Genomic DNA, 26,188 nt, shown 5'->3' with positions numbered 1-26,188 from the left:
TATTGATAAAGTCCTGGTTGGACGGGCTTTGGATTGAGATGACTAGGTATTGGTTATAAGTTAATATTGATTAAGTCCTGGTTGGACGGGATTTTGATTGAGATGACCAGGTATTTGTTATAAGTTAATATTGATTAAGTCCTGGTTGGACGGGATTTTGATTGAGAATGACTAGGTATTGGTTATAAGTTAATATTGATTAAGTCCTGGTTGGACGGGATTTTGATTGAGAATGACTAGGTATTTGTTATAAGTTAATATTGATTAAGTCCTGGTTGGACGGGATTTTGATTGAGATGACCAGGTATTTGTTATAAGTTAAAATTGATTAAGTCCTGGTTGGACGGGATTTTGATTGAGAATGACTAGGTATTTGTTAAACAGGTTTTTCAAGATGATGATGATCAGGTCTTTGAAGGACAGATCCTTTAGTTGAAAATTAACAAATCCTTGATGAATAGGCTCTTTAGATGAGAATTAATAAATCCTTGATGGAAAGGCTCTTTAGTTTAGAATTAACAAGTCCTTGATGGATTAACTTTTTAGTTGAGAATTTACGAATCCTTTATGGATAGGCTCGTTAGTTGAGAATTAACAAATCCTTGACAGATAGACTCTTTAGTTGAGAATTAATAATTTTTTGAAGGATAGGCTCTTTATTTGAGAATTATCAAGTCTTTGATGGATAGACTCTTCAGTTGAGAATTAACAAATTCTTGGTGGTTGGACTCTTTGGTTGAGAATTAACGAATTCTTTAGGAATAGGCTATTTGGTTGAGAATTAACAAATCCTTAATCGATAATCTCTTTGGTTGAGAATTAACAAATTCTTGATGGTTAGACTATTTAGTTGAGAATTATTAAGTCCTTGATGGATAGACTCTTGTTGAGAATTAACAAATCCTTAATGGATAAAATCTTTATTTGAAAATTAACAAATCCTTCATCGATAGACTCTTTATTTGAGAATTATCAAGTTCTTGATGGATAAACTATTTAGTTGAGAAGTAACAAATCCCTGATGGATAGAATCTTTAGTTGAGAATTATCAAGTAATTTATGGATAGACTCTTTAGTTGAGAATTATCAAGTTCTTGATGGATAAATTCTTTACTTGAAAATTATCAAATCCTTGATGGATAGCCTCTTTACTTGAAAATTATCAAATCCTTGATGGATAGCCTCTTTAGTTGAGAATTATCACGGCTTTAATGGATAGACTCTTTATTTGAGAATTATCAAGTCTTTGATGGATAGACTCTTTAGTTAAAAATTAACGAATTCTTGATGGATAGGTTCTTTGGTTGAGAATTAACAAATCCTTAATGGATAGGCTCGTTGGTTTAGAATTAACAAATTTTTGATCGATAATCTCTTTGATTAAGAATTGCCAAATCCTTAATGGATAGGCTCTTTAGTTGAGAATTAACAAATTTTTAATCGATAATCTCTTTGTTTGAGTATCAACTAATGCTTGATGGATAGGCTTCTTAGTTGAGAATTAACAAATACTTGATGGATAGACTCTTTAGTTTAGAATTAACAAGTCCTTGATCGGTATACTCTTTAGTTGAGAATTATCAAGTTCTTGATGGAGAATCTCTTGTTGAGAATTAACAAATCCTTTACGTATGCGGACTTTAGTTGAGAAATAACAATTCCTTGTTTGATAGACTTTTTGGTTAAGAATTAACAAATCCTTTATGGACAGGCTCTTTGGTTGAAAATTAACCAATTCTTTATGCATAGTCTCTTTGGTTGAGTATTAACACATTTTTGATAGATAGGCTCTTTGGTTTAGAATGACCAAATCCTTTTTGGATAGGCTGTTTAGTCAAGAATTAATCAATTCTTCATGGATAGCCTCTTTAGTTGAGTATTATCAGGTCCTTGATGGATAGATTTTATTTGAGAATTAACGAATCCTTGATCGATAATCTCTTTGGTTCAGAATTAACAAATACTTGATGGATAGGCTCTTTAATTGAGAAATATCAAGTACTTGATGGATAAACTCTTTAGTTGAGAATTATCAAGTTATTGATGGATACACTCTTCTGTTGAGAATTTTAAAAAATTTTCAAGGATAGGTTCTTTATTTGAGAATTAACTAATTCTTTATAGATAGACTTTTTAGTTGAGAATTAACAAATTTTTCATGGATACGCTCTTTGTTGAGAATCAACAAATCCTTGATAGATAGATTTCTTAGCTGAGAATTAACAAATCCTTCATGGATAGACTCTTTAGTTGCGAGTTAATAAATCCTTGATGGATAGTTGAGAACTATCAAGTTTTTGATGGATCGACTCTTTATTTGAGAATTATCAAGTCCTTGGTGGATAAACTTTTCAGTTGAGAATTATGAAATCATTGATGGATAGTCTCTTTAGTTGAGAATTAATTTATCATCTATGGGTAGGCTATTTCGTTGAGAATTAAGAAATTCTTCATGTATAGGGATTTTAGTTGAGAAATAACAAATTATGATAGATCAGCTCTTTAATTGAGAATTAACAAATCCTTTATGGATAGGCTCGCTGGTTGAGAATTAATAAATCCTTGATCGATAATCTCTTTGGTTGAGAATTAACAAATCCTTGATGGATAGGCTATTTAGTCGAGAATTTACAAATCCTTGAGGGATAGAATCTTTAGTTGAGAATTATCAAGTCCTTGATGGATAGACTTTTCAGTTGAGAATTAATAAATCATTGATGGATAGTCTCTTTAGTTGAAAATTAACAAATCCTTCATGTAAAGGGACTTTAGTTGAGAAATAACAAATCCTTGATAGATAGACTCTTTGGTTGAAAATTAAGAAATTCTTTATGGATAAACTCTTTGGTTGAGAATTAATATATTCTTGATTGATAGGCTCAATTGTTGAAAATTGACAAATCCTTGATCTATATATAATCTGTTTGAATGAGATTTAATAAATCCTTGATGGATAGGCTCTTTAGTCGAGAATTAACAAATCCTTGATGGATAGACACATTGCTTGAGAATTAACAAATCCTTGATCAAAAATCTCTTTGGTTGAGAATTAACAAATCCTTGATGGATAGACTCTTTGGTTGAGAATTAACAAATCCTTGATCGATAATATCTTTGGTTGAGAATTTACAAATTCTTGATGGATAGACTCTTTAGTTGAGAATTATCAAGTCCTTGATGGATTAACTTTTTAGTTGAGAATTTACGAATCCTTTATGGATAGGCTCGTTAGTTGAGAATTAACAAATCTTTGACAGATAGACTCTTTAGTTGAGAATTAATAATTTTTTGAAGAATAGGCTCTTTATTTGAGAATTATCAAGTCTTTGATGGATAGACTCTTCAGTTGAGAATTAACAAATTCTTGGTGGTTGGACTCTTTGGTTGAGAATTAACGAATTCTTTAGGAATAGGCTATTTGGTTGAGAATGAACAAATCCTTAATCGATAATCTCTTTGGTTGAGAATTAACAAATTCTTGATGGTTAGACTATTTAGTTGAGAATTAAGAAATCCTTGATCGATAATCTCTTTGGTTGAGAATTATCTTATCCTTGATGGATAGACTCTTTAGTTGAGAATTATCAAGTCCTTGATGGATAGACTCTTTAGTTGAGAATTAACAAATCCTTAATGGACAGGCTCTTTGGTTGAAAATTGACCAATCCTTGATTGATAGACTCTTTAGTTTGGAATTAACAAATCACTGATCGATAGACTCTTTATTTGAAAATTATCAAGTCCTTGATGGTTAAGCACTTTAGTTGGGAAATAACAAATCCTTAAAGAAATGACTCTTCAGTTGAGAATTAACATATCCTTCATGGATGGGTTCTTTGGTTGAGAATTAACAAATCCTTTATGCATAAACTCTTTGGTTGAGAATTAACATATTCTTGATCCATAGGCTCTTTGGTTGAGAATTACCAAATCCTTGTTGGATAGCTCTTTAGTCGAGAATTAACAAATCCTTTATGGATAGCCTCTTTAGTTGAACATTATCAGGGCCTTGATTGATAGACGCCTTAGTTGAAAATTATCAAGTCCTTGATGGATAGACTCTTTAGTTACGAATTAACGAATTCTTGATGGATAGGCTCGTTGGTTGATAATTAAGAAATTCTTGATCGATAATCTCTTTTGTCAAGAATTAACAAATCCTTGATAGATAGACTCTTTGGTTGAGAATTTACAAATTCTTTATGAATAGACTCTTTGGTTGAGAATTAACAAATTTTTATGGATAGACTCTTTGGTATATATTCTTGATGGATAGGATCTTTGGTTGAAAATTAACCAATTCTTTATGCATAGGCTCTTTGGTTGAGAATTAAGAAATTCTTCATCGATAGGCTGTTTGGTTTAGAATTACCAAATCTTTCTTGGATAGGCTCTTTAGTCGAGAATTAAAAAACCCTTTATGGATAGACCTTTTAGTTGAGAATTATCAAGTCCTTGATGGATAGACCAAATAGTTGAGAATTATCATGTCCTTGATGGATAGACTCTTTACTTGAGAATTAACAAATTCTTGATGGTTAGACTCTTTAGTTGAGAATTATCAAGTCCTTGATGGATAGACTCTAGTTGAGAATTAACAAATTCTTGATGTATAGTGACTTTCGTTTAGAAATAACAAATCCTTGATGGATAGACTGTTTGTTTGAGAATTAAGAAATCCTTGATCGATAATCTTTTTGGTTGAGAATTATCTTACCCTTGATGGATAGACTCTTTATTTCAGAATTATCAAGTCCTTGATGGGAGGACTATTTAGTTGAGAATTAACAAATCCCTGATCGATAGACTCTTTATTTCAAAATTATCAATTCCTTGATTGATAGACTTTTTAGTTGAGAATTAACAAATCCTTGATGGTTAGACTCTTTAGTTGAGAATTAACAAATTCTTGATGTATAGGGGCTGCAGTTGAGAAATTACAAATCCTTGATTGATAGACTCTTTGGTTGAGAATTATCAAGTCCTTGATGGATTAATTTTTTAGTTGAGAATTTACTAATCCTTTATGGATAGGCTCTTTGGTTGAGAATTAACAAATTCTTGATGGATAGGCTCTTTAATTGAGAATTATCAAATTGTTTATGGTTAAACTTTTTAGTTGAGAATTATCAAGTCTTTGATGGATAGACTCTCGTTGAGAATTAACAAATCCTTGATGTTTAGGGACGTTAGTTGAGAAATAAAAAATTTTTAGTGGATAGACTCTTTGGTTGAAAATTAACAAATTCTTTATGGATAGGCTCTTTGGTTGAGAATTATCAAGTTCTTGATGGATAGACTCTTTAGTTGAGAATTAATAAATTTTTAATGAATTAGCTCTTTATTTGAAAATTAACAAATCCTTGATGGACAGGCTCTATACTTAAGATTTAAGAAATCCTTGATGGATAGACTCTTTAGTTGAGTGTTATGATATTTTTGATGGATAGACACTTTAGTTGAGAATTATCAAGTCCTTGATGGATAGACTATTTAGTTGAAAATTATCAAGTTCTTGATGGATAGACTCTTTAGTTGAAAACTAACGAATCCTTGATGGATAGGCTCTTTAGTTGAGAATTAACAAATTCTTGATGGTTAGTCTCTTTAGTTGAGAATTATTAAGTCCTTGATGGATAGACTCTTGTTGAGAATTAACAAATCCTTAATGGATAAAATCTTTATTTGAAAATTAACAAATCCTTCATGGATAGACTCTTTTGTTGAGAATTATTAAGTTTTTCATGGTTAGACTCTTTATTTGAAAAGTATCAAATCCTTCATGAATGGTCTCTTTATTTGAGAATTATCCAGTCCTTCATGGATAGACTCTTTAATCGAGAGGTAGCAAATTTTTTTTAGATAGGCTCATTAGACGAGAATCTTTAAGTTGTTAATGGATCTTGAATAGAAAATTATCAACTTTTTGTTTTAGATGAGATTTATTACCTTCTTAACTGATAGACTCTTTAGATGAATATTATCAAGTCCTTGATGGATAGACTCTTTAGGTGACAGTTGTCAAGACCTTGATGAATAAACTCTTTAGATGACAGTTATCAAGTTCTTGATGGATAGACTCTGTAGATGACAGTTGTCTAGTTCTTGATGGTATTTTTATCACATGGTAGGTGTGTATTAATGACCAGAACATTTTTGAAAGTTTAGGCAATAATTGGAGATTTATAAAAAGTGGGTTTGGTATGATTTATTATTATTTCTTTTTGAGGTTTGTTTCAGTAGGTTATTGATTATTGGTTAATAAGTTTGTCTGTTATTCCGGTTTTGATTTTCAGTTCATGTTTGAGGTTACTTCACAAGCCATCCTGCACATGCGAATATCCGCTTTCTTCAGCTTAATGTTTAATTTCACTACAAACCAAGTTTTTGTTGTTAGTCTGACAAACATATGTCCCGACGCAATACAATCAAATATGTTCTGCTCTTGTCAAGTTTCAAAACACCCATGATAAACCCTAATACCTAAATATTTTTTATGCAGTAACTTTCTCAGAATAAAACGTGACTTATACACACGTAGATATACATAGAGACCTGTATAAGTTGGTTGTTGTCCAAGGTTGACCTATATAGTCGGTATTACCATTTGTTTTATTTCTATGTACGCAAGTAAGTTACGTAAATTTTCTGTTTCTTATTAATGGACGGTAGGTATTCCAAGGGTATCAACTATAATGCACGTTTAGGCTGGAATATTTCGGCAGCGTAACCGAAAGCCTTCAGACTTGGAATCACGCCTATTCGAATTGTTAGCGGTGTTACAAATATTTGTTAACTCGTTTCGGCTCGGCTAATTGACTTCAGATTAGAGAAACCAGCAAATGACCTACTTATATAAGATAGTAAAGATATTGCACGTTCTCCCTTAGGTTTTTTAAAATCTCAAAAATCTTCTATCCTTCTAGCGAGCTCGTCACTCATTCGTTTCGCTCAGAGCCCTCATTTTGAATAAGTCGTGTTCCGGTTAGAAATAAAGTAAAGTTGTTCCACTGTCGATTTTTTGACGAGAGTTTGTTTCTGACGTTTTATATAAATAAAGGACAAGTTTGACATAAACGTCTTTAAATGCGGTAAGTTTCAACATCAGTTTTCATCAAATGTAAAATTAAGATTTTTTTTTAACACAGAAATACAAAATCCTATAATTCAAGCAGTTTCGAAAGGTTTATCTTTCTTTGCCTTTTGTGCAGAAAGATCTGCTTTCAAAAGCGCTCGTGGTCATAGGGCTTTATATTTCTGACTTAAATTTATTTTCTGAACCGAGGTGTTTTCCTAACATCATGAAAGAATGCTTTTACTTTCAGGTGAAAGGCTCACTAGAAAATGTATTACCCTAAAAAGATTTGGATGTTAAATGAAAGTCATTAGTGATTATAACGTTGCCTAAACAATTAGGATTATTGAAGTTCCATGTTTAGAAAATATGTTCTAACATCAGTATGAGTTCAGTATTAAGAAGTGACAGAACTAATAACAGGTTTTAACTGAAAATAGGTTCCTCTGTTTTATGTGCTTTTCAGAGTTTAATATTATTCCTCATTGCCAACAACCTATAGGTGGCAGGCCTCAAAATCTTAAGCTGTTAGGCTTTATGTGAATTAGCAAGTATCAACATCTTAAACTGGTAGGCCTAACGATTTTACGTTGGCAAGCCAAAAAATATTTAAGCTAGAACTCCCCAAATTTGGTAAGCTTCGAGATCTAGCAGGCTTTGAAACCTTAAGCCGACTTGCCTCAAATGAAACGGATAGAGTAATCTGTAACAGAAATATATTTTCTTTAATTATAATGAATCACACAATAATTTAATATTTCCACGATGCAGACTCCTCTTTATATGAATATAACGTACCAAGATACTCAGTTCGGCTTTATCCTAGTTCATCTAGTTAGGCTTAAGGGAAATCAACAACCACGGATACAAGACCGCAGACGAGTTGGAATCGATTAATTCAACCTTCTAGGCACATTTTGTGCACGTGGAATAAACGACCAGGTAAGACATACGATTAAAACATAGTAGTCTCTAATTTTCAACAGTTAACTAGAGAGAAGACAGCCAGCTGTGCATGTCACTGAAAAAGTTTTGTCCAGTTTTTTAAACCGGGTAGTGAAATTAATTGTCACTTTTATCCACAGCTGAAACTGCGAAAAATGTTTTGAGTTTCGGACCTCACTTCCATAGCCCAACAGTTAGCTACTAATCCATAAGACACTGTAGTCTGCCATGTCTTTTCAAAAGGTATTTTTAGGATTATTTGGTGGGCAGTAGGGAGCAAAAGGAATTACAACTTTCACGTCAGCACTTTGGGACCATGATGTTGTTATATTTGATTAAAGTATTCAAAGAATTGGCGATGGATGCTGTTGACAAGTTACCTTCCCTTTAATCTTTCTGATGAAGGTTGTGGATGGTTAGCGCAAACAGCCCTTGTGTAGCTTTTATTTTATTACAGTTTTTTTTCCCAAGAATACATGCATCTTAAGTCCTTGGAAATAAGCACTATATTCTAAAAGTGAAAATATTTTATAAATATTTGGTTTACAGTTGTTTTTGTGTGTGTAGTAATATTAGCTTATCCCAGCTGGAATGAGATATTCAGGGTTATAGTTTCGTATATCAGAATTATATGAACGTTTTTGTATGTAATCATATTTTGAACATAACACAAGCCAATCCTAGAAACGGATCCAATGTCTTGTCCAGGGTGGTTCGAAAGGTGCGGGATGTGGTGGGCAAGGGAGTTGGTGTCCTTCTCCTGTTCCAACTAGGAGGTGTGTCTGTGTTATCGCTCATAACACCCTCAGCGGGGTCTGGACAGAAACGACAGCCATCAATTCGTCTTACGTACTTACAATCCCTAAAAGATGACGAGGAAACAGTGATTTGTGATTAATTTAGGTTCAATTTATTTGTTTGTAGTTAAGTACAAAGTTATGCAATGGGCTATCTGTGCTATGCCATCTTGAGTATCGAAACTCGATTTGTAAGCAATATATCTTCAGATTTGCCGCTGTGCCACTGAGGAGCAACTGAAGTTCAGACAGCGAAATCTAGTCTCTTTCGACCAACACCACCACTTCGTACTCACACCATAAGTATCTCTTAAGGTCCACCAAGTAAACCATAAGTACCCTTCAAGATCCATGAGTTTTTTTACAGAGATTTTTCCAACCCGTAGAATGAAAAAAAGTCGAAAACCCTTTAGACGATATTTCAGTGTTTTATTTGGTAATAATTTCCAGTCCATATAATGAATATATTTATCCTAGCGTAAGCACAAATTTATAAAACTTGGTAGTGTTTTTACGTTTGGAGGAAAAGTACAGGAGTTGATAAACATACGAGGGGTCTAAAGGGAGGGTTCTAAAGCATGACTTTTGGGGATTTTGTAAATTTCATTGAAAATAGTGCATTTTGATGGTATACGACTTGTTACTTTAAACACGTTTTTATCTGTAAGGGTGAAAGGTTAGAAGTGAGGTCATAACTGCTGCATCGCCCCCCTTACAAGCATGTGCATCTATCTATTTGTAATCCAAATGAAATATATTCCAGTACTAAATAATACATCTTGTTGTAAGTTGTTAATAAGTTTAATCCTAACCAGTGTAAAAAACGAGGAATTTTATACAGATTACACTAACATGAGAAGGAGTATTACTTATTAAATCAGAAAAAAATCCGTATAAATAAAAAGATAACAACAAGTAATGTATTAAATATCACTATCTGTGTTATTGTTGTCCGAAAAGCACTATTGTTGCTATTTGAATTAAAATATAATTAACTCATACATTTGATAGTTTTTGAAACTGAAATTTTTGCTAGTAATTTATCTTATGTTATTTGAAATATTACTGCAGATGTTTACGCCTAGATTTATCTCATATTTCCGATGTTGAACGTTCAGACCAATATATTTCTTTTTTATCACCTGAATAAACTAAATATAACAATTTAACACAAACTGGTCAAATACTGAAGCTACCGAGAAAACAAACCTGTAGTGCTTCCATCTGTCGGCGTCTTTGTTTAAAACATATATTTGAGGTTCGTGAAGACCATAGAAAACTTATGTAAGGTTAATACAGTTCCATTTTCAAATCAGTCTGTTAAGTATTATATTACAATAATACTTTTGTTTTATTTTCTATTTACAATTGCTATGTTATAGGCCTAACTCGTAGAACAAGTATCATTTTACAATATCACCGTTTGTTGAAACTTCCTTACCTAAATAATATATTTTTCGTATCTAAAATTCTAAGCTTTCATTGACTTTGTAATGATAAATTGTTATACTGCTTATAATTATTTAAAAACATCAGTATTATAGTACGCGTGACTTGTTTATTATTTGTATATTATATATTATTTTAGAAACAACTCTTTTTACTCGTCTTCACAAATAGCTTTATAAGTTACAATATCAAACAAAGTCATAAAGTGGTAAATTTTATAATGACGAAACCCTTCGAAAATGTCTTTCACACATGGGATGTTACCGTGTACAGAACCGTATTCTGAACCAATGTCTGCTGTATTTCACGTGTCGTACCACTCCAACGCCACTACACCCTTGTTGGTACGTGTGATACGTCTAACATAATTTAATAACGGTGCCAGCTATAATGCAAACATATATATATCTATCATTTGTTTTTCGTTTATATAGAAATTATGGCGAGTACAAGTCGTTAATTAGGGCATGTTTCGAATTCTTCACTGTGGTAATGAAAAACATGAATCGAGAGACCTGAATAAATATATTAAGAGATTTCCTTGGGCAAAGTGAAAGAAAAAAATGTTAAAAGTGATAGGTGATAGTTATCAAGGCTTACACGAAAACTGGTTCAAGGTTGTTCGCTGTATTAGTCGGTCTTTCGTTTTGGACAAGAACGAGACAGGAACATAAATGTCAGGGGTTAACCATTTAGAAGTTATTGTGCTAATGACAAAAATTATAATGTTTATTAAATTGTGAGTGATAATAGTAAAGAAATATGGATAAAATTTAAATCTAGTCAGTTAAAGAGAAAGCCTTCAAAAGCTTGTTAGCTTAAGCCTAAGACAAGTGACCCAAGTTTAGTTTATAATTTATGTCACATTCTCTGTCGTCACTTTGTACACTATTCTTAGTTTGAAGTGAAACATTACACAGAACGGGGTATAGAAATATAACTACCATCAAATATGTATAATCTCGGATATATGACTTATTAACGGATAATACGTATCATTTGTGAATTTAGAATTAAACAGTCAAATAGAAACATTAAGTTTGTTAAATACATATCTTAATAAAAACTATAGGCCCCTTCCACTCAGTGGCACAGCGGTATATCAGCGGACGTACAACGCCAGAAACCTGGTTTCGATAACCTAGGCAGAGCACGGATAACTCGCCGTGTAGTTTTGCGCTTAACTTGGAACAAAGAATCGAATAAACTATGTTTATATATTTAAAACCTCAATAAATATTATATGTAAATCACCATTATATGAGCCCAAAGTGTATTTCTTCGGTTAGCCGATACAACCTGTGTTTATAAACCTTGAATACTAGAAATTGCAATCTACCTCAGAGGGTGCGGCGAAACAAAGGATGTATTAAGCCTCTACGTCACAGATCATAATTTACATTTTACCTATGACGAAAGAGTAAATAAATCTGTAGTAAAATCGTTAAACAGTTGGTAAACTGTATAATAGCAAATAGTAGATTAGGCCTAAGGTTATTCACACGTCTACATTTATTTAGGTTACTATACCGTGAATTAATTTACAAAGAATTTCTAATAAGTTGCACGATTCGAGCGTAAAAAAACAGCCCGCTGAAGGTCAAAGTTCAAATTATAATCAACGATCCAATCCTATCATTAAAGTGTGTGTAATTAAGGCAGAACTAATTACGTGTATGCTTTGGCATTTACGTCAGTCCTTTTACGTTATTTAAACCATATACTCACTGAAGGTAAGGATAAGAAATATTTTAAAGAAATAATTTCAAACCATGACGTAGGTAACATAACGTCGACCATATTGCAGACACAGATTTGAGTGATTTTACACACGAAACTTGGTGCTATGTCCAAGGCTGTTCTTCTCTTTTTGTGTTTTTTCATTTATACGCTCTGAAGTTTCACTATTTCCAAGACCTGATTTAGTTTCAAAATATGTGATAACAGTGTCTCTTGTTTTTTTCGACTAGAGTAACTCACAGGATCTGTTGATCTGACGTAAACTACGTCATCCTCTTAATGTTGTTCTTGAAAACCGTCACTCTATTAATGATTCTATTTCTGTTTTCACACAGGTAATTTTCTCTTCGTTATAACAGCCTTGTGTAAGGATAGCCCCCTCTCTAGAACTGAACAAAAACCAACATTCCCTGATATTCTGAGTTTTCTAATCTATGTTAAAAACCGATTTTTAGTGTTAAAAACCTCAAACTTACCGTTGAGCCACCATTAAAACATTACTATTTCTTTAACTTCAATCATTTCTCGCACTTTTTATCAGGAAAATTTCTTAATCTATTTAGAACATCAACCCTAACTAAGCATGTCTCGTGTCTGGTAGTCCTGGCGTGTCAAAATATTTCATGTTCCTGGATAAGTCTTATCTCTGATAGTCCTGAACATGCCTTATCTTTGACATTCCTGGGTAAGTCTTATCTCTGATAGTCCTGAACATGCCATATCTTTGACATTCCTGGGTAAGTCTTATCTCTGATAGTCCTGAACATGCCTTATCTTTGACATTCCTGGGTAAGTCTTATCTCTGATATTCCTTAGTATGTCTTATCTTTGACATTCCTGGATAAGTCTTATCTCTGATAGTCCTGAACATGCTTTATCTTTGACATTCCTTGGTAAGTCTTATCTCTGATAGTCCTGAACATGCCTTATCTTTGACATTCCTGGGTAAGTCTTATCTCTGATAGTCCTGAACATGCCATATCTTTGACATTCCTGGGTAAGTCTTATCTCTGATAGTCCTGAACATGCCTTATCTTTGACATTCCTGGGTAAGTCTTATCTCTGATATTCCTTAGTATGTCTTATCTTTGACATTCCTGGATAAGTCTTATCTCTGATAGTCCTGAACATGCCTTATCTTTGACATTCCTTGGTAAGTCTTATCTCTGATAGTCTTGAACATGCCTTATCTTTGACATTCCTGGGTAAGTCTTATCTCTGAGAGTCCTTAGTATGTCTTATCTCCGATAGTTCTAAATACACATTATCCCTGATAGTCCTACTTATACCTTATTTTCTGATAGTCCTGGGTATGCTTTATCTCCGATAATTCTAGGCATGTCTTGTTTTTGATAGTCCTAGATGTATCTTATATTTGATAATCCTAGGTATACCTATTATCCGATCTTCTTAGAAAAGGCTTGTCTATGATAGCCCTGGGTACGTCTTATCTCTAATAGTATTGGATATGTTTTATCTCTGATGATCTTAGATACGTCATATCTAAATAAAAAATTAAGTTTGTTTTTGAATTTCGCACAAAGCTACTCGAGGGCTATCTTTGCTAGCCATCCCTAATTTAGCAGTGTAAGACTAGAGGGAAGGCAGCTAGTCATCACCACCCACCGCCAACTCTTGGGCTACTCTTTTACCAACGAATAGTGGGATTGAGAGTCACATTATAACGCCCCCACGGCTGAAAGGGCGAGCATGTTTGACGCGACGGGGATGCGAATCCGCGACCCTCAGATTACGAGTGGTACGCCTTAACACGCTAGGCCATGCCGGGCCCCAATAAAAAATTAAAGGTAACTAGAAGGACTTATGAGCAAACACTACTATCAAAGACTTATGAGCAAACACTATTATTAAATACATGAAAAGATTATAGTTGAAGCGATTACTGAAATATTACAACAAATAAATAAGAAAATGTTAGTGAAGCCAAGTGGCATAGCCAGCACCACAAAGTGGGAAAGCACATCATTTGCCCCAGAATCGAAGCTTTCTTTCTACACAATAAATCAAAGTGACTTGCATGACAGACAAGTGTTTCTTTAGTGCAATAACAACAGACGACCTTTTAGAATGTTTGTAGTGGTCGTTCGAACTTCCTCTCTCTTCCCGGTTACGCCCCCTACCGAAATATTACACCAAATAGATTAGGAAGTAATATTATACCTTTAGTATGTCTGAAAGCGTTTTATTGTTCAGGTAGAAAACATCGCTTTTCGTTGTTGTTCGAGACCTGCATACATATTGATAAACGTTAACGGATTATGTGGTATGTTAATGGATAGTCTCGTGAGAACATGGTAGTTGATAGTTGAGTATCACGTGACACAGGAACAGTACAATCTGGGAAGAAAATAAAACTTTGACGAATTAAAAAAAAAACATACACTTCTCTATATAATATATAGTATTACAAAAATATAATATTGAACCTGTAGTGGGCAACGGACTTATTGTATTAGTTGTCTTCGCTCACTACTTGTTCATGTACTTTGAAGAAACAGGATCCTAGATACAAGTGATTGTAATAGTAGGCTTAGCTAAGGCCATTATATGGTACTAGTAGCTCTTTGTGACTTTAAAACATTTGAAACACGTGGGAGAGGCTGGAGCGCGTTCATACTGATTGACAAAAAACAAACAAAAATGAAAAACATGTGAATGTAGAAATAAAAGGATATGACACATGTTGCCGTGAACTGTATTTTTAATTTTTTTTTTCTTTCTTTAAGTGGAATACGGCGAACAAGTGCACTACCGGTTATGTTGTAAGCGGAATTAGGGCAAAGTAAAAAGTTGTGCGCGTTACTTTCGCCAATCACAACCCTGAGCACGAGAAGGGCGTGGTCCGAGTCGCTAGCCTAAATATGCTTTGTGTGTGATATGTCTCGATTGTTGAAATCTGCGAAGGTTGAAGAATAATGAGGTAATTCACGGGGGGGGGGTAATGTAGCACTACCCCACCCTCTTAAAGCTCAGGCAAAGAAAACTAGGTTAAACCAAAATGGCGTTGTCACATAAAAACCTGGTTCGCGTCTCACTTTTCACACTTCCTGTTCGGTGCTTGTGTGGGTGAGACGGTAAGTTCAACTGGTTCACCTTTAAGTGATATTTGTAATTTGTCCAAAATTCTGGTAAATTGATTATGTTGACCACGCAAAGATATCGTAATGTTGGTCATAAGCTCGAGGATGGTAGGTCAGTAGTTCTTTACATTAAAAACAGAGGCTATTTCTGATTACTGACCAATAGTTCTTCAGAGAACCTTCTAGAACATCGGGGTTATTAACTTAATAGTAAGTTCTCGAGCTGTTGGCCAATGCCTACTTGTTCATAGCACCACAACCTTTGACCATCTTTGTTTTATCCCGTGAATTCACGTGTTAAAGGAGGGGCTTTGTGAATACCAGATTGAAGTAATCTTTGTGGACGTACAACTTACACCAGTTTTCTTTTGTTACAGATAAGAATCAGATATGAAGCTGTTGGTGTGTCTCATTCTAGTGGTCGGTAAGTGAAGTCCAAATAGAGATTGTTCGATTCTCCATTGTTCAGTAAAAACAAAAGCTATTTAATTATTCAATACAATTTTCTCGTATTTTCTTTCCTCGTCAAAAATGAGTTTTATAAAACGTTACAAATGTGGAAATTATTAAAGATTAGCTCGGAGTTGTATTATATGAATTTGGTGACGTTACATCATAAGTTTATTTTCTTTCATTATATGTAACTCAGAATATATCATCCATTCTTATGACAGTTTATTATATATTTTATTTTTTTCTGTAATTATATTTCTGGAACCATAAGTAACATTGTTTCAGGATTTCGCTCAAAGCTACACAAGGGCAAACTGCGTATAACCAGCCCTAATTTTGAACTGGTAAGACTAGAGTACCCATCACCAACTCTTATCGATTGTTTGTTTGTTTGTTTTAATTTCGCGCAAAGCTGCTCAAGGGCTATCTGCGCGAGCCATCCCTAATTTAGCAGTGTAAAACTAAAGGGAAGGCAGGTAGTCACCACCACCCACCGCCAGCTCTTGGGCTACTCTTTTACCAACTAATAGGGGGATTGACCAAGACATTATAACGCCACCACAGCTGAAAAGGCGAGCATGTTTGGTGCGACGGGGATTCGAACCCGTGACCCTAATATTACGAGACGAAATTCTTATCGAATAGTGGAATTTTACCGTCAGTCGTATAATGGTTCCAAAGTGCAGTGCATGTTTTTGTCGAGTTCAAAATTGGTTCAAGCTGACGACTGTACCCACGAGTGTTTAACATATAAACAAAATTAACAATTTAGATATTGGCAGCAAACACGTTTTTCTTTTAAATATAAATCGACAGAGAACCGAAAAGCTATAACAAAAACGTGTTTAAATATGTAACCAAATCACAGAAGATCTGGACCTTTCCAGAAAACCAGTTTTCAAAACTTTAACTAAGCAGCAATGTGTAGACTTTTAGAAAAAGGGTTTAAGGTTATGTTGTGATCATGTAATAGAGGGCGCTATTAAAACATCAATTTTACAGTTTAAAAACGTTTATTAATTTATGAATACGTGAGTTTCAGCAAATTGTTTCTCGTTTTGTTTTCCAAGGTTGACAATACTTGTAACATTTCAATTTTGATCCGGTCACTTCTTAATCGACCAGTTAATATTAAAGCTGTTAACAATAATACGACTATGTCGTATAGAACCAGAAATCTATACGACTATTCTGTCATATAGAACCAGAAATCAGTACGACGGCTTTGTCATATAAACGATACTATCAGAAAACAGAATGTCGAATCTGTCAAATGGACATTATGGTCAGAAGTCAGCACGGCGGCTCTGTCATGTGGACAATGTGGTCAGAAACCAGCACGGCGGCTATGTCATGTGGACAATGTGGTCAGAAACTAGCACGACGAGTCTGTTATGTGGACAATATGGTCAGAAACCAGCACGGCGGCTCTGTCATGTGGACAATGTGGTCAGAAACCATCACGGCGGTTCTGTCATATGGACAATATGGTCAGAAACCAGCACGACAACTTTATCATATAGTCAATACGACCAGCAAGCAGCACAACGACTGTCATATGGACGATACTACCAGAAATCAGTACGACGGCTTTGTCGTATAGATAACACTACCAGAAAATAGAATGACGAATCTGTGCCACAGACGACACCATTAGAAAGCAGCGTGGCGACTCTGTAATATAGACCGTACAACCAGCAATCAATTTGATCACTTTAATATTAAAACATTCGACTAGAAAACAATGTGGTCACTCTGGATGACAGCTTTCCATGAAGGCCCGGCATGGCCAAGCATGTTAAGGCGTGCGACTCGTAATCTGAGGGTCGCGGGTTCGCATCCCGGTTGCGCTAAACATGCTCGCCCTTTCAGCCGTGGTGGCGTTATAATGTAACGGTCAATCCCACTATTCGTTGGTAAAAGAGTAGCCCAAGAGTTGGTGGTGGGTGGTGATGACTAGCTGCCTTCCCTCTAGTCTCACACTGCTAAATTAGGGACGGCTAGCGGATATAGCCCTCGTGTAGCTTTGTGCGATATTCAAAAAACAAACAAACAAACAAGCTTTCCATGAAGTATCGGGTTTAAATTAAGAGGGCACTGTTATAATTTAGTTAATGCCTTTAGACTCAGTAAAAAGGGAAACATGTTAAGATCACTGTGATAATTTCGCTAGTGACTTGTTTTTGTTTTTCAGTTAACAATTTAAGAATTGGTTCAATGAATTTCAAGAACAAAGTTTGGCAGTGGCTCAATGGTTAGTGTCCGAGGGTTCAAAGTTCACACCCGTGGTAAAAGAGTGATAGTCAAGTCTCTATTGAATGAGACAAAAAGTGCTCACTAGTTGTTGTCACTGCGGTCCATCAGTTCAAAATTACGAATGATAGTACGCAAATAGCCGTTTAAGTAATTTTTACAGGAACATAATGAAACGGTCCGGCGTAGCCAGGTGGTTAAGGCACTCGACTCTGACGGTCGTGGGTTCGAATCCCCGTAACACCAAACATACTCGCCCTTTCAGCTGTGGGGGCATTATAATGTGACGTTCAATCCTACTATTTGTTGGTAAAGAGTAGCCCAAGAGTTGGCGGTGGGTGTTGATGACTAGCTGCCTTCCCTCTAGTCTTACACTGCTAAATTAGGGACGGCTAGCGAAATTCGAAACAAACCAAATTATGAAACAAAAGAATTCAATGTAGATTTTCATGAAAACGAAAGTGTCTGTTCTGACGAGTCAAATTGTATCACATTTTTAAAACTTAACTACAAAAATATTTATTATATTGTAGAATGCTATTCTTTTACTGGTTTGTAATGCTGAAGAATATAATTAACATTCAGTGGTTTTCTGTTTGTTTTTACAGGAATTTGTGTGGTTACAGGAGATAGGGTAAGAAGTTTTGATATGATAATTATTTACTATAGAAATCTATACAGCAGTTACAGTTGTTACTACACAGTAACTCTAGTGTTATGGTACATTAACGTTATGTTCTGTGTGTTACTACACATTAACACTCCAGTGTTATAATTGATTAACGTTATGCTCTGTGTTATTATGTCACTCAACTGTTTTGATTTATAAAAATTCTGTTTGAGTGAAATTACACATTTTATGTTACCACGATATCCAGTAAGTTTTCTCTTGTATTAGTCAGTCATGGACAACAAAGACGGTCTACAACAAAAATTGATACTTCCAGAACATAACCACAAAAACAAAGGCAAACGGTAGTTGTCCATGGTCTTAAACAGAACATAGACAACAAAAATGGATAATTTCGCAACAGGACCGCGCCAATAGAAAGCAAATAGTAGTTACCCATGGCCTTAATCAGTCACAGACAACAAAGATAGTTCTAGATGCAAGGAAGCAATAACAGTAGAGACCTTTGTTACCTTGTAGAACCATTCGCTATGTCATGAATACGAGCCACAAAGCTGTTCTTCATTCATAAGCTATATCTTCATCATATTAACAATCGTATTGTTCAATTTTTAATGTTTCGTATATATAAACTAAGTTAAAGTATGATACGTCTATTTTAAAATAGCCCTAATATGAAATATCACCACTGTTTCTGAAACTTCAGCCCGCGGTCTGTTTCTACTTTTTGGTCATTTGATTAACGACCATGTGCTACAGTTATTACACACACACACATAAAATAAATACACATAAAATAATGCGATAACAAGAGTGGCTGTTCTAATTGCGTTAAATGTCTCTTCCTTTTTGTGCTTTAAATAGGATAAGCGGCAAGCAAGATATGCCCCACCTGCTGCTTCAAGGCATCAGACCCCAATAGGAGGTGGCTATTCAAGACAAGCATATGGTCCTCCACAAGCTGGTGGTCCTAGACCTGGATCTTTTCCTGGAGTAAGTATTGTTTATGAGGTATTAAAATATAAGTTTTTACCCTGATAATGATTCATTAAAGAAACATATTAGTTTTTGTTCTTGTTTTTTTTATTCGTGCATGGCCAAGCATGTTAAGGCGTGCGACTCGTAATCTGAGGGTCGCGGGTTCGAATCCCGGTCACACCAAACATGCTCTCCCTTTCAGCCGTGGGGGCGTTGTAATGTGACAGTCAATCCAACTATTCGTTGGTAAAAGAGTAGCCCAAGAGTTGGCGGTGGGTGGTGATGACTAGCTGCCTTCCCTCTAGTCTTACACTGCTAAATTAGGGACGGCTAGCACAGATAGCCCTCGAGTAGCTTTGTGCGAAATTCAAAAAACAAACAAAACAAACAATTTATTCGTGCAAATTACTTAGAAGGTATCTGTACTAGCTGTTCGTGATTATAAACTAGGAACGTCTGAGGAAAGTATCTAGTAGCAATTACTCTAGTTGAATGGTGTGATATTAGACTGTCACACTTATAACACACTTATGGTACTATAACGATTTTTTGGCAACCCTTGGATTCAAAGTCTAGTATGTTTTTTTTTATGTAGAACTGTTTGATCTTTTTCAGTTCCCGCATCGTTATTAGAAAAAAAAATGTTACTAAGAGCACAGTTGAACGATGCTTTAACCTTCTGTAATGGTGACATACTTAAGCCTAATTTCAACGTAACCTTTAATTTATGTGAATGGCTGCAATAAAGATATAAACATTAGGTGTAGCTAGTACAGCGGTAAGTCTTCGGATTTACAACGCTAAAATCAGGGGTTCGATTCCCCTCGGTGGGCTCAGCAGATAGTGACTTTGCTATGAGAAAACACACACACATTAAGTATACGTTATTATATTAATTGATTTATCACAGACACAACTTTTAAGTTGATTTTAAATTCGGGAAACGGCCCGGCATGGCCAGGTGGTTAAGGCGCTCGACTCGTAATCTGAGGGTCGTGATTTCGAATCCCCGTCGCACCAAACATGCCCGCCCTTTCAGACGTGGGGGTATTATAATGTTAAAATCAATCCCACTATTCGTTGGTAAAAGAGTATCCCAAGAGTTGGCGGTGGGTGGTGATGACTAACTGCCTTCCTTCTAGTCTTACACTGCTAAATTAGGAACGGCTAGCGCAGATAGCCCTCGTGTAGCTTTGCGCGAATTTCAAAATCAAACAAAGAAAGTCGGGAAATGGGTCTTTTTTCCAAGTTCTCCGGTGGATCAGAGTTATGTTTATGGATTTTGAACGCTAAAATCCAGGGTTCGATCTTCCTTGGTGGACAGAATGCCCATGGTCAATTCTATTGTTTTGCATTTAAGAAACGACGACAATATCGTATTGCAGAACACAACACTTTTACCGTAACATAGTAAAATAATCTTATGCCCCTGTAAAACATCTTATTTTGCATGACATTACAGTACTCTGGACAAGTCCACTTAATGGGATTCGTTTAACTTTTTGGCTTTTGAACAACCACAGTTTCGACAGACTCTTTTGTTTTAAACTTGTACTAATTTATTTGGTGGCTAAAGAAGGTCTTAAAATAGTGTACTAACATAAACTTTTCACTCTTTCAGCAAGCTTTAAATGGGGCAGGTCCCCCTCAGAAGGAAAAACCAACCACACAGGATCCCTTGTCAGTCCTCTTGGGGAATTCCAAGTTCGGGTGCAGTGGAAAGAATGATGGATATTATGCTGATAACAGTGTTGACTGTCGAGCTTTCCATTATTGTGTGGGAGGCTCCAAGCATTCCTGGATGTGCCCAGCAGGAACAGTGTTTCACCAGGTGCACTTGAACTGTGTTCCATCCAGTCAGGATATTTGTTCCCAATCAGAAAAATACCACGTGGTTAACGATTACCTTTATAAGGTAAGAATTGTTAAGGGGCGTTCACGTCAAAACAAAAGGCTTGTGTAAATAGTGTTCCGAGCACCACTGTGTTTGTTGTATCACAGCCAGCCCGATGAGCTCTGGAGTGAGTGAAACGCGTCGTCGGAGGTGGCTATGACAGACAAAGTGTGGTTGGAATACTATTATTGTACACTCTTATAATTCTTGAACGATTAGATAAGGAATGTACGTTTTAAATACATAATGTTTTATGCTTACGTCATTATATTAAATGTTTTGTTTTTTTGCACTGAACTACTCACTTGTTTAATAAATCGTCTGCCTTACTTCCTTGTAAGTAGTCGAGAACACCCTTGAAGATCGCTTTGCTGTATACAAACAACGGACAGCTGCTAATCATTGCGTGAGAAGCTACAATGAAGTTAAAGGTTCAAAACAAAAGTGAATTGATTGTGTACAAACAAAGATCTCTGTATCTTCCTTTTTTTTTTATTTTCAAGCGTGTAGTTTGAAAATTATTTCAGTATCCAGTCTAAGAACTGACTGAGAACACATTAGAGGTAAAAATTATACCTTTGAAACTACAGTTAGATGTCACAGACTCTATTAGGGATGACTAGATTGGAAATTGACTTAGTCAGAGGTCACAGACTCTATTAGAGATCACTAGATTGGAAGTACACTGTTTCAGAGGTCACGCACTCTATTAGGGATGACTAGATTGGAAGTACACTATTTCAGAGGTCACGGACTCTATTAGGGATGACTAGATTGGAAGTAGACTGAATCAGAGGTCACAGACTCTATTAGAGATCACTAGATTGGAAGTACACTATGTCAGAGGCTACAAACTATTGAAGATCACTAGATTGGAAGTACACTTTGTTAGAGGTCAGAGGTTAATTAGGATTGACTAGATTGGAAGTACACTTTGTTAGAGGTCAGAGGTTAATTAGGATTGACTAGATTGGAAGTACACTTTGTTAGAGGTCAAGGTTTTATTATGTATTGATTCTGTATTGTACTGGTAAGGCCATTCTTTTCTGTAAACATCGTTTACTTTTTTATTTTATTATTCTTGAGAATTCCTGTTGCTAGTACATAATTCAAAATGTTTGTGGAACGTCTGGGGTTGGATACTTAGTATGATAGGACAAGGTCAAGGTTTAATAAAATTCGCTGGACGTTTAGTTGACTTTAAAGGTTAAAAAATAGGTCCGGTAAAATATATAGAGAGACTATTTTGAAATTAATTTAAAAACATATAAAAAACCTTTGAATTTAAGATCACACGCTAATAGGAAAGGAACCTTATTTCGATGAGACTCGTGATCTTTAATTAATATTTAATTTATGTTTATTCTGTGTATTTGTGGAATATCTGTTCTAACTTTGCATATGCTTACAGCTTTGAATTAGCGATTTATCGCTTTCAAATATTAACAAACGTGTATTTTCAGCCCCTTGAACAGAGGCCCAAACAACACTTTGCTCTATCACCAAGGTACTATCCAGAAAACTTCTTATACGGAGGACAAGCACACCAAAAACGTGCACCACGGCAGGGAAGTGCTGCCCCTCAGGGTCAAGGATATCCTGGTAATCAGTATGGTGGAGTTCCACAACAGCAGGGACAACCTCAACCCGCTGCTCCTCAGGGTCAAGGATATCCTGGTTATCAATATGGTGGAGTTCCACAACAGCAGGGACAACCACAACCCGCTGCTCCTAGCGGCCCTTCATCTTATGGCCCACCTCCTCCTAGTGGTCCCCAATCTTATGGCCCACCTCCTCCTAGTGGTCCCCAATCTTATGGCCCACCTCCACCTAAAAGTGCCCCACCTGCACAGCAAGATCACAGTGCACCTTCTCCGGGACAATTCCCAAACTTTCCACAACTTCCAGCAGGTTTCCCACAGTTTCCAGAAGTTCCTCATAATTCCGGTTCTGATACTCCTCATGGTCAGCCACCGGCAGCTCCTAAAGGTCCTCCTTCTTTTGGTCCTCCGCCTCACGTTCCTTCTGCTAACCCAGCTCATCCCGGAGGTTCCCAATATTCACAACAAGGTCGTGGCTTTGGATCATTCAGTTCCCCATCTTCAGGACAATTCCCAAACTTTCCTCAATTGCCAAAAGGTTTTCCACAGTTTCCAAGTCGCTCTCGTCGAAGTTCCAGTGGACCTTCTCAACAAGAATATTCTCACGGACTACCACCTACTGGTAGAGATCCCCCAATATAGTGGGAGGAGCAAAATATTAGACACAGAGAATAAATACTCTGCAATTTCTAAAGGAGTAACTTTAAAGAAAATAAATGAAAAATTTTAATATCAAAGTTTTCGTAACATTCAAACACAATCAATCTAACGTATTCAAACTTTACCTGACAAATATTTTATTGACAGATTTTTAAAACTATTTATGTTAACACATACTTTTCAAACTATGTCAAAAAGACAGCAACAATCGTAAATAAAAGGAAAGACAATGTAATACTGAAACTAAAATATCGCAACTCCTCTCGCAACACAGTTATTTTTTTTTGGAAAATGTAACTTCAATTAATGAACTACTGTTGTGTATTTTTTCCTTCTGTCGGCAATTTTTCATCACAGGTAAATGTATCTAAACTAGGTTTTGGAAAAGCTTGAAGGTTGTCTGCCTTATGTTGTGCTATAAAAAAACCGTACACAAATAGGAGACGAAACTAAAACAGTAGCGAAAGAGTTAAAATGAGAGATAACACAATTATATTTTTTGTAAAGTTAAACAAAATACAAATATGATTTCGAGTGATAATAATAACTTTTAGCTGTTAAGTCTATTATTTTTCAAGTTAAAATTTAATGTTAAATTATTCTAACGTGTTAAATATTTCGTCGCCAATAAAAATATTTTTTTCTTTTCTTTTTCTGCTGCCATATGTTGTGAATCACTTGTATGAAATGCCAAACCACGTTAAAAGAAATATGCACTTCGGTTTGCGTTGTGTTAATGATTTGAAATGGCTGTATCGAATCTGTAACAACTTACTATTTTTGGTGATGCTGTTAAACTTGGTATGGAACTCAAACAGTCGATATAGTGTTTTCTGAAACTTATTTATGTGTCGTGTGTGTACATAATTAATCTTGGTTTGTTGTCGCTGAATGATACATGTTAAAATGGACGAATTTGTACTGGTGATGATTCGCGCTTTACCATAAAATAGCATTTCTTTTCAATGATTATTTCTATATTCTTCTTTTTTTTAAAAAAAAAAAAGTTCCTTTCCAACAGAAATATCCGGAATCATTTCTGTTAAGCACATCTAACAAAATTTTGTAGCCTTGGAAACGTAGAATTTTACCTCCTAACTATTGTTTCTTTCAACACTCAAGACTTTGTATGACTCTCGTCTTATCCCTTTTAGACAATTATATTTGGTGTTTAAACAAATAATTATAAAGTAAGAACTATTTTGAAGCCCTTTCTTTATGGGCAAAAAAAATTAAACAATGTAAACAAATTTATAACCAAATTATGAGATTAACGAGTTTTATCAAGAACAATACAACTTTTATTCAATCTGTGTCTGACGTCGTGAGATGTAAAGTTTGACGTTTTAAAAACTAGGTGGAGCTCCACATATTCACTTGTGTGTGGCATGTTTTATGACAATAATGTATTACATCAGAAATAGAATAATGAAAACAAAAATAATTAATTGACTATAGAAGCCATTAATAAACATAATAATTTTATTTATAGATATATGTTGAATCGTTTGATGTCTATGTGGGAAACAGCTCTTTAACTGTTTAAATTATACTTGCAAGAATAATTAACACAGAAGAAAAAAGCGGTAAAGAAAAAATAATCTTACAAAAGTACCAATCTCTGATGACACTGTTTACTCACTAACTGTTGATTTAACCTACATATAATTCCTACTAGAAGTAGGCTTAGCAACAAACAAATGAAGCCTAAATGCAAATCGTACAGAAGGGTCTTCATGGACTTTGAATTAATATTTTGTTAAACTAGAAAATCTTGTGAAGAACAAATTATATTACTTATAAGGAATATAGTTTTTATTCGCTCTATATTTATATAATTTATAAGAATGACAAGTGTATCAAGCCATGAGTTATCTCGACGATGATGAAACCTGTGTTTTTGGAATCCGATGGTTGATTATTTTGTTATGTCCATAGTAGGCTACAATGATTGTATGCACCAAATAAAGAGATCCATAGAAACAATGGTGTGTTCGTGTATCCTTCATGGTACTTTAAACTTACCAAATGTTCTACCAAAGCATCTGAGGCTAAATATGAGTTGAGCGTTACAACCGTTGTTGATTTGTTGTGCTTACGACAGTAATATTAAAACAGTGGTAAGTGGATTATCTCACATTCTTAGTCAGTTTTAAAATACGAATAACAAATAAATATATTTAAACACCTTTTTTATTAAAATCACTACATCTGGTTATGTTTACATAACTCCGTCAGGGGTCAGGCTTTGAACAAAACTTACTCCTATGATTAGTAGTCAGTAATTATGTTACGTCATTAAGTGATAATTTAGTACAAAACAACAACAGCTAGCTAATGAAAAGACATATGAGAATGAATATAATGTTACATCTATATATTTAGTAATGTTAGGCTTGGTAAAATATAATGTTACATCTATATATTTAGTAATGTTAGGCTTGGTAAAATAATGTTAGGTTTGGTAAAATATAATGTTACATCTATATATTTAGTAATGTTGGGCTTGGTAAAATATAATGTTACATCTATATATTTAGTAATGTTAGGTTTGGTAAAATATAATGTTACATCTATATATTTAGTAATGTTGGGCTTGGTAAAATATAAT

General features: G+C 34.9%; 1 protein-coding gene across 4 annotated transcripts; it reads left to right on the top strand.

Moving 5' to 3' along the window:
- The first annotated feature begins 6,861 nt into the window (after positions 1-6,861).
- LOC143248583 (uncharacterized) lies at positions 6,862-25,554 on the top strand. 4 transcript variants are annotated; one of them, XM_076497053.1, is made up of 7 exons: positions 15,016-15,101; positions 15,485-15,531; positions 18,422-18,447; positions 19,309-19,437; positions 21,044-21,337; positions 22,780-23,107; positions 23,141-25,554. In XM_076497053.1, the coding sequence occupies exons 2-7, from the start codon at positions 15,498-15,500 to the stop codon at positions 23,557-23,559; spliced, it is 1,230 nt and encodes a 409-aa protein (XP_076353168.1). In that variant the 5' UTR covers positions 15,016-15,101; positions 15,485-15,497; the 3' UTR covers positions 23,560-25,554. The 4 variants fall into 4 exon arrangements, with proteins under 4 accessions (XP_076353166.1, XP_076353167.1, XP_076353168.1 ...); XM_076497051.1 differs by lacking the exon at positions 15,016-15,101 and adding an exon at positions 6,862-7,091 and having other exon boundaries at positions 22,780-25,554; XM_076497052.1 differs by lacking the exon at positions 15,016-15,101 and adding an exon at positions 14,779-14,947 and having other exon boundaries at positions 22,780-25,554.
- The last annotated feature ends 634 nt before the right edge of the window (positions 25,555-26,188 follow it).

The sequence above is a fragment of the Tachypleus tridentatus genome, chromosome 4, assembly GCF_004210375.1.
Source record: "Tachypleus tridentatus isolate NWPU-2018 chromosome 4, ASM421037v1, whole genome shotgun sequence".
Lineage (NCBI taxonomy): Eukaryota > Metazoa > Arthropoda > Merostomata > Xiphosura > Limulidae > Tachypleus > Tachypleus tridentatus.
This window is presented reverse-complemented; position numbering and strand designations above follow the sequence as displayed.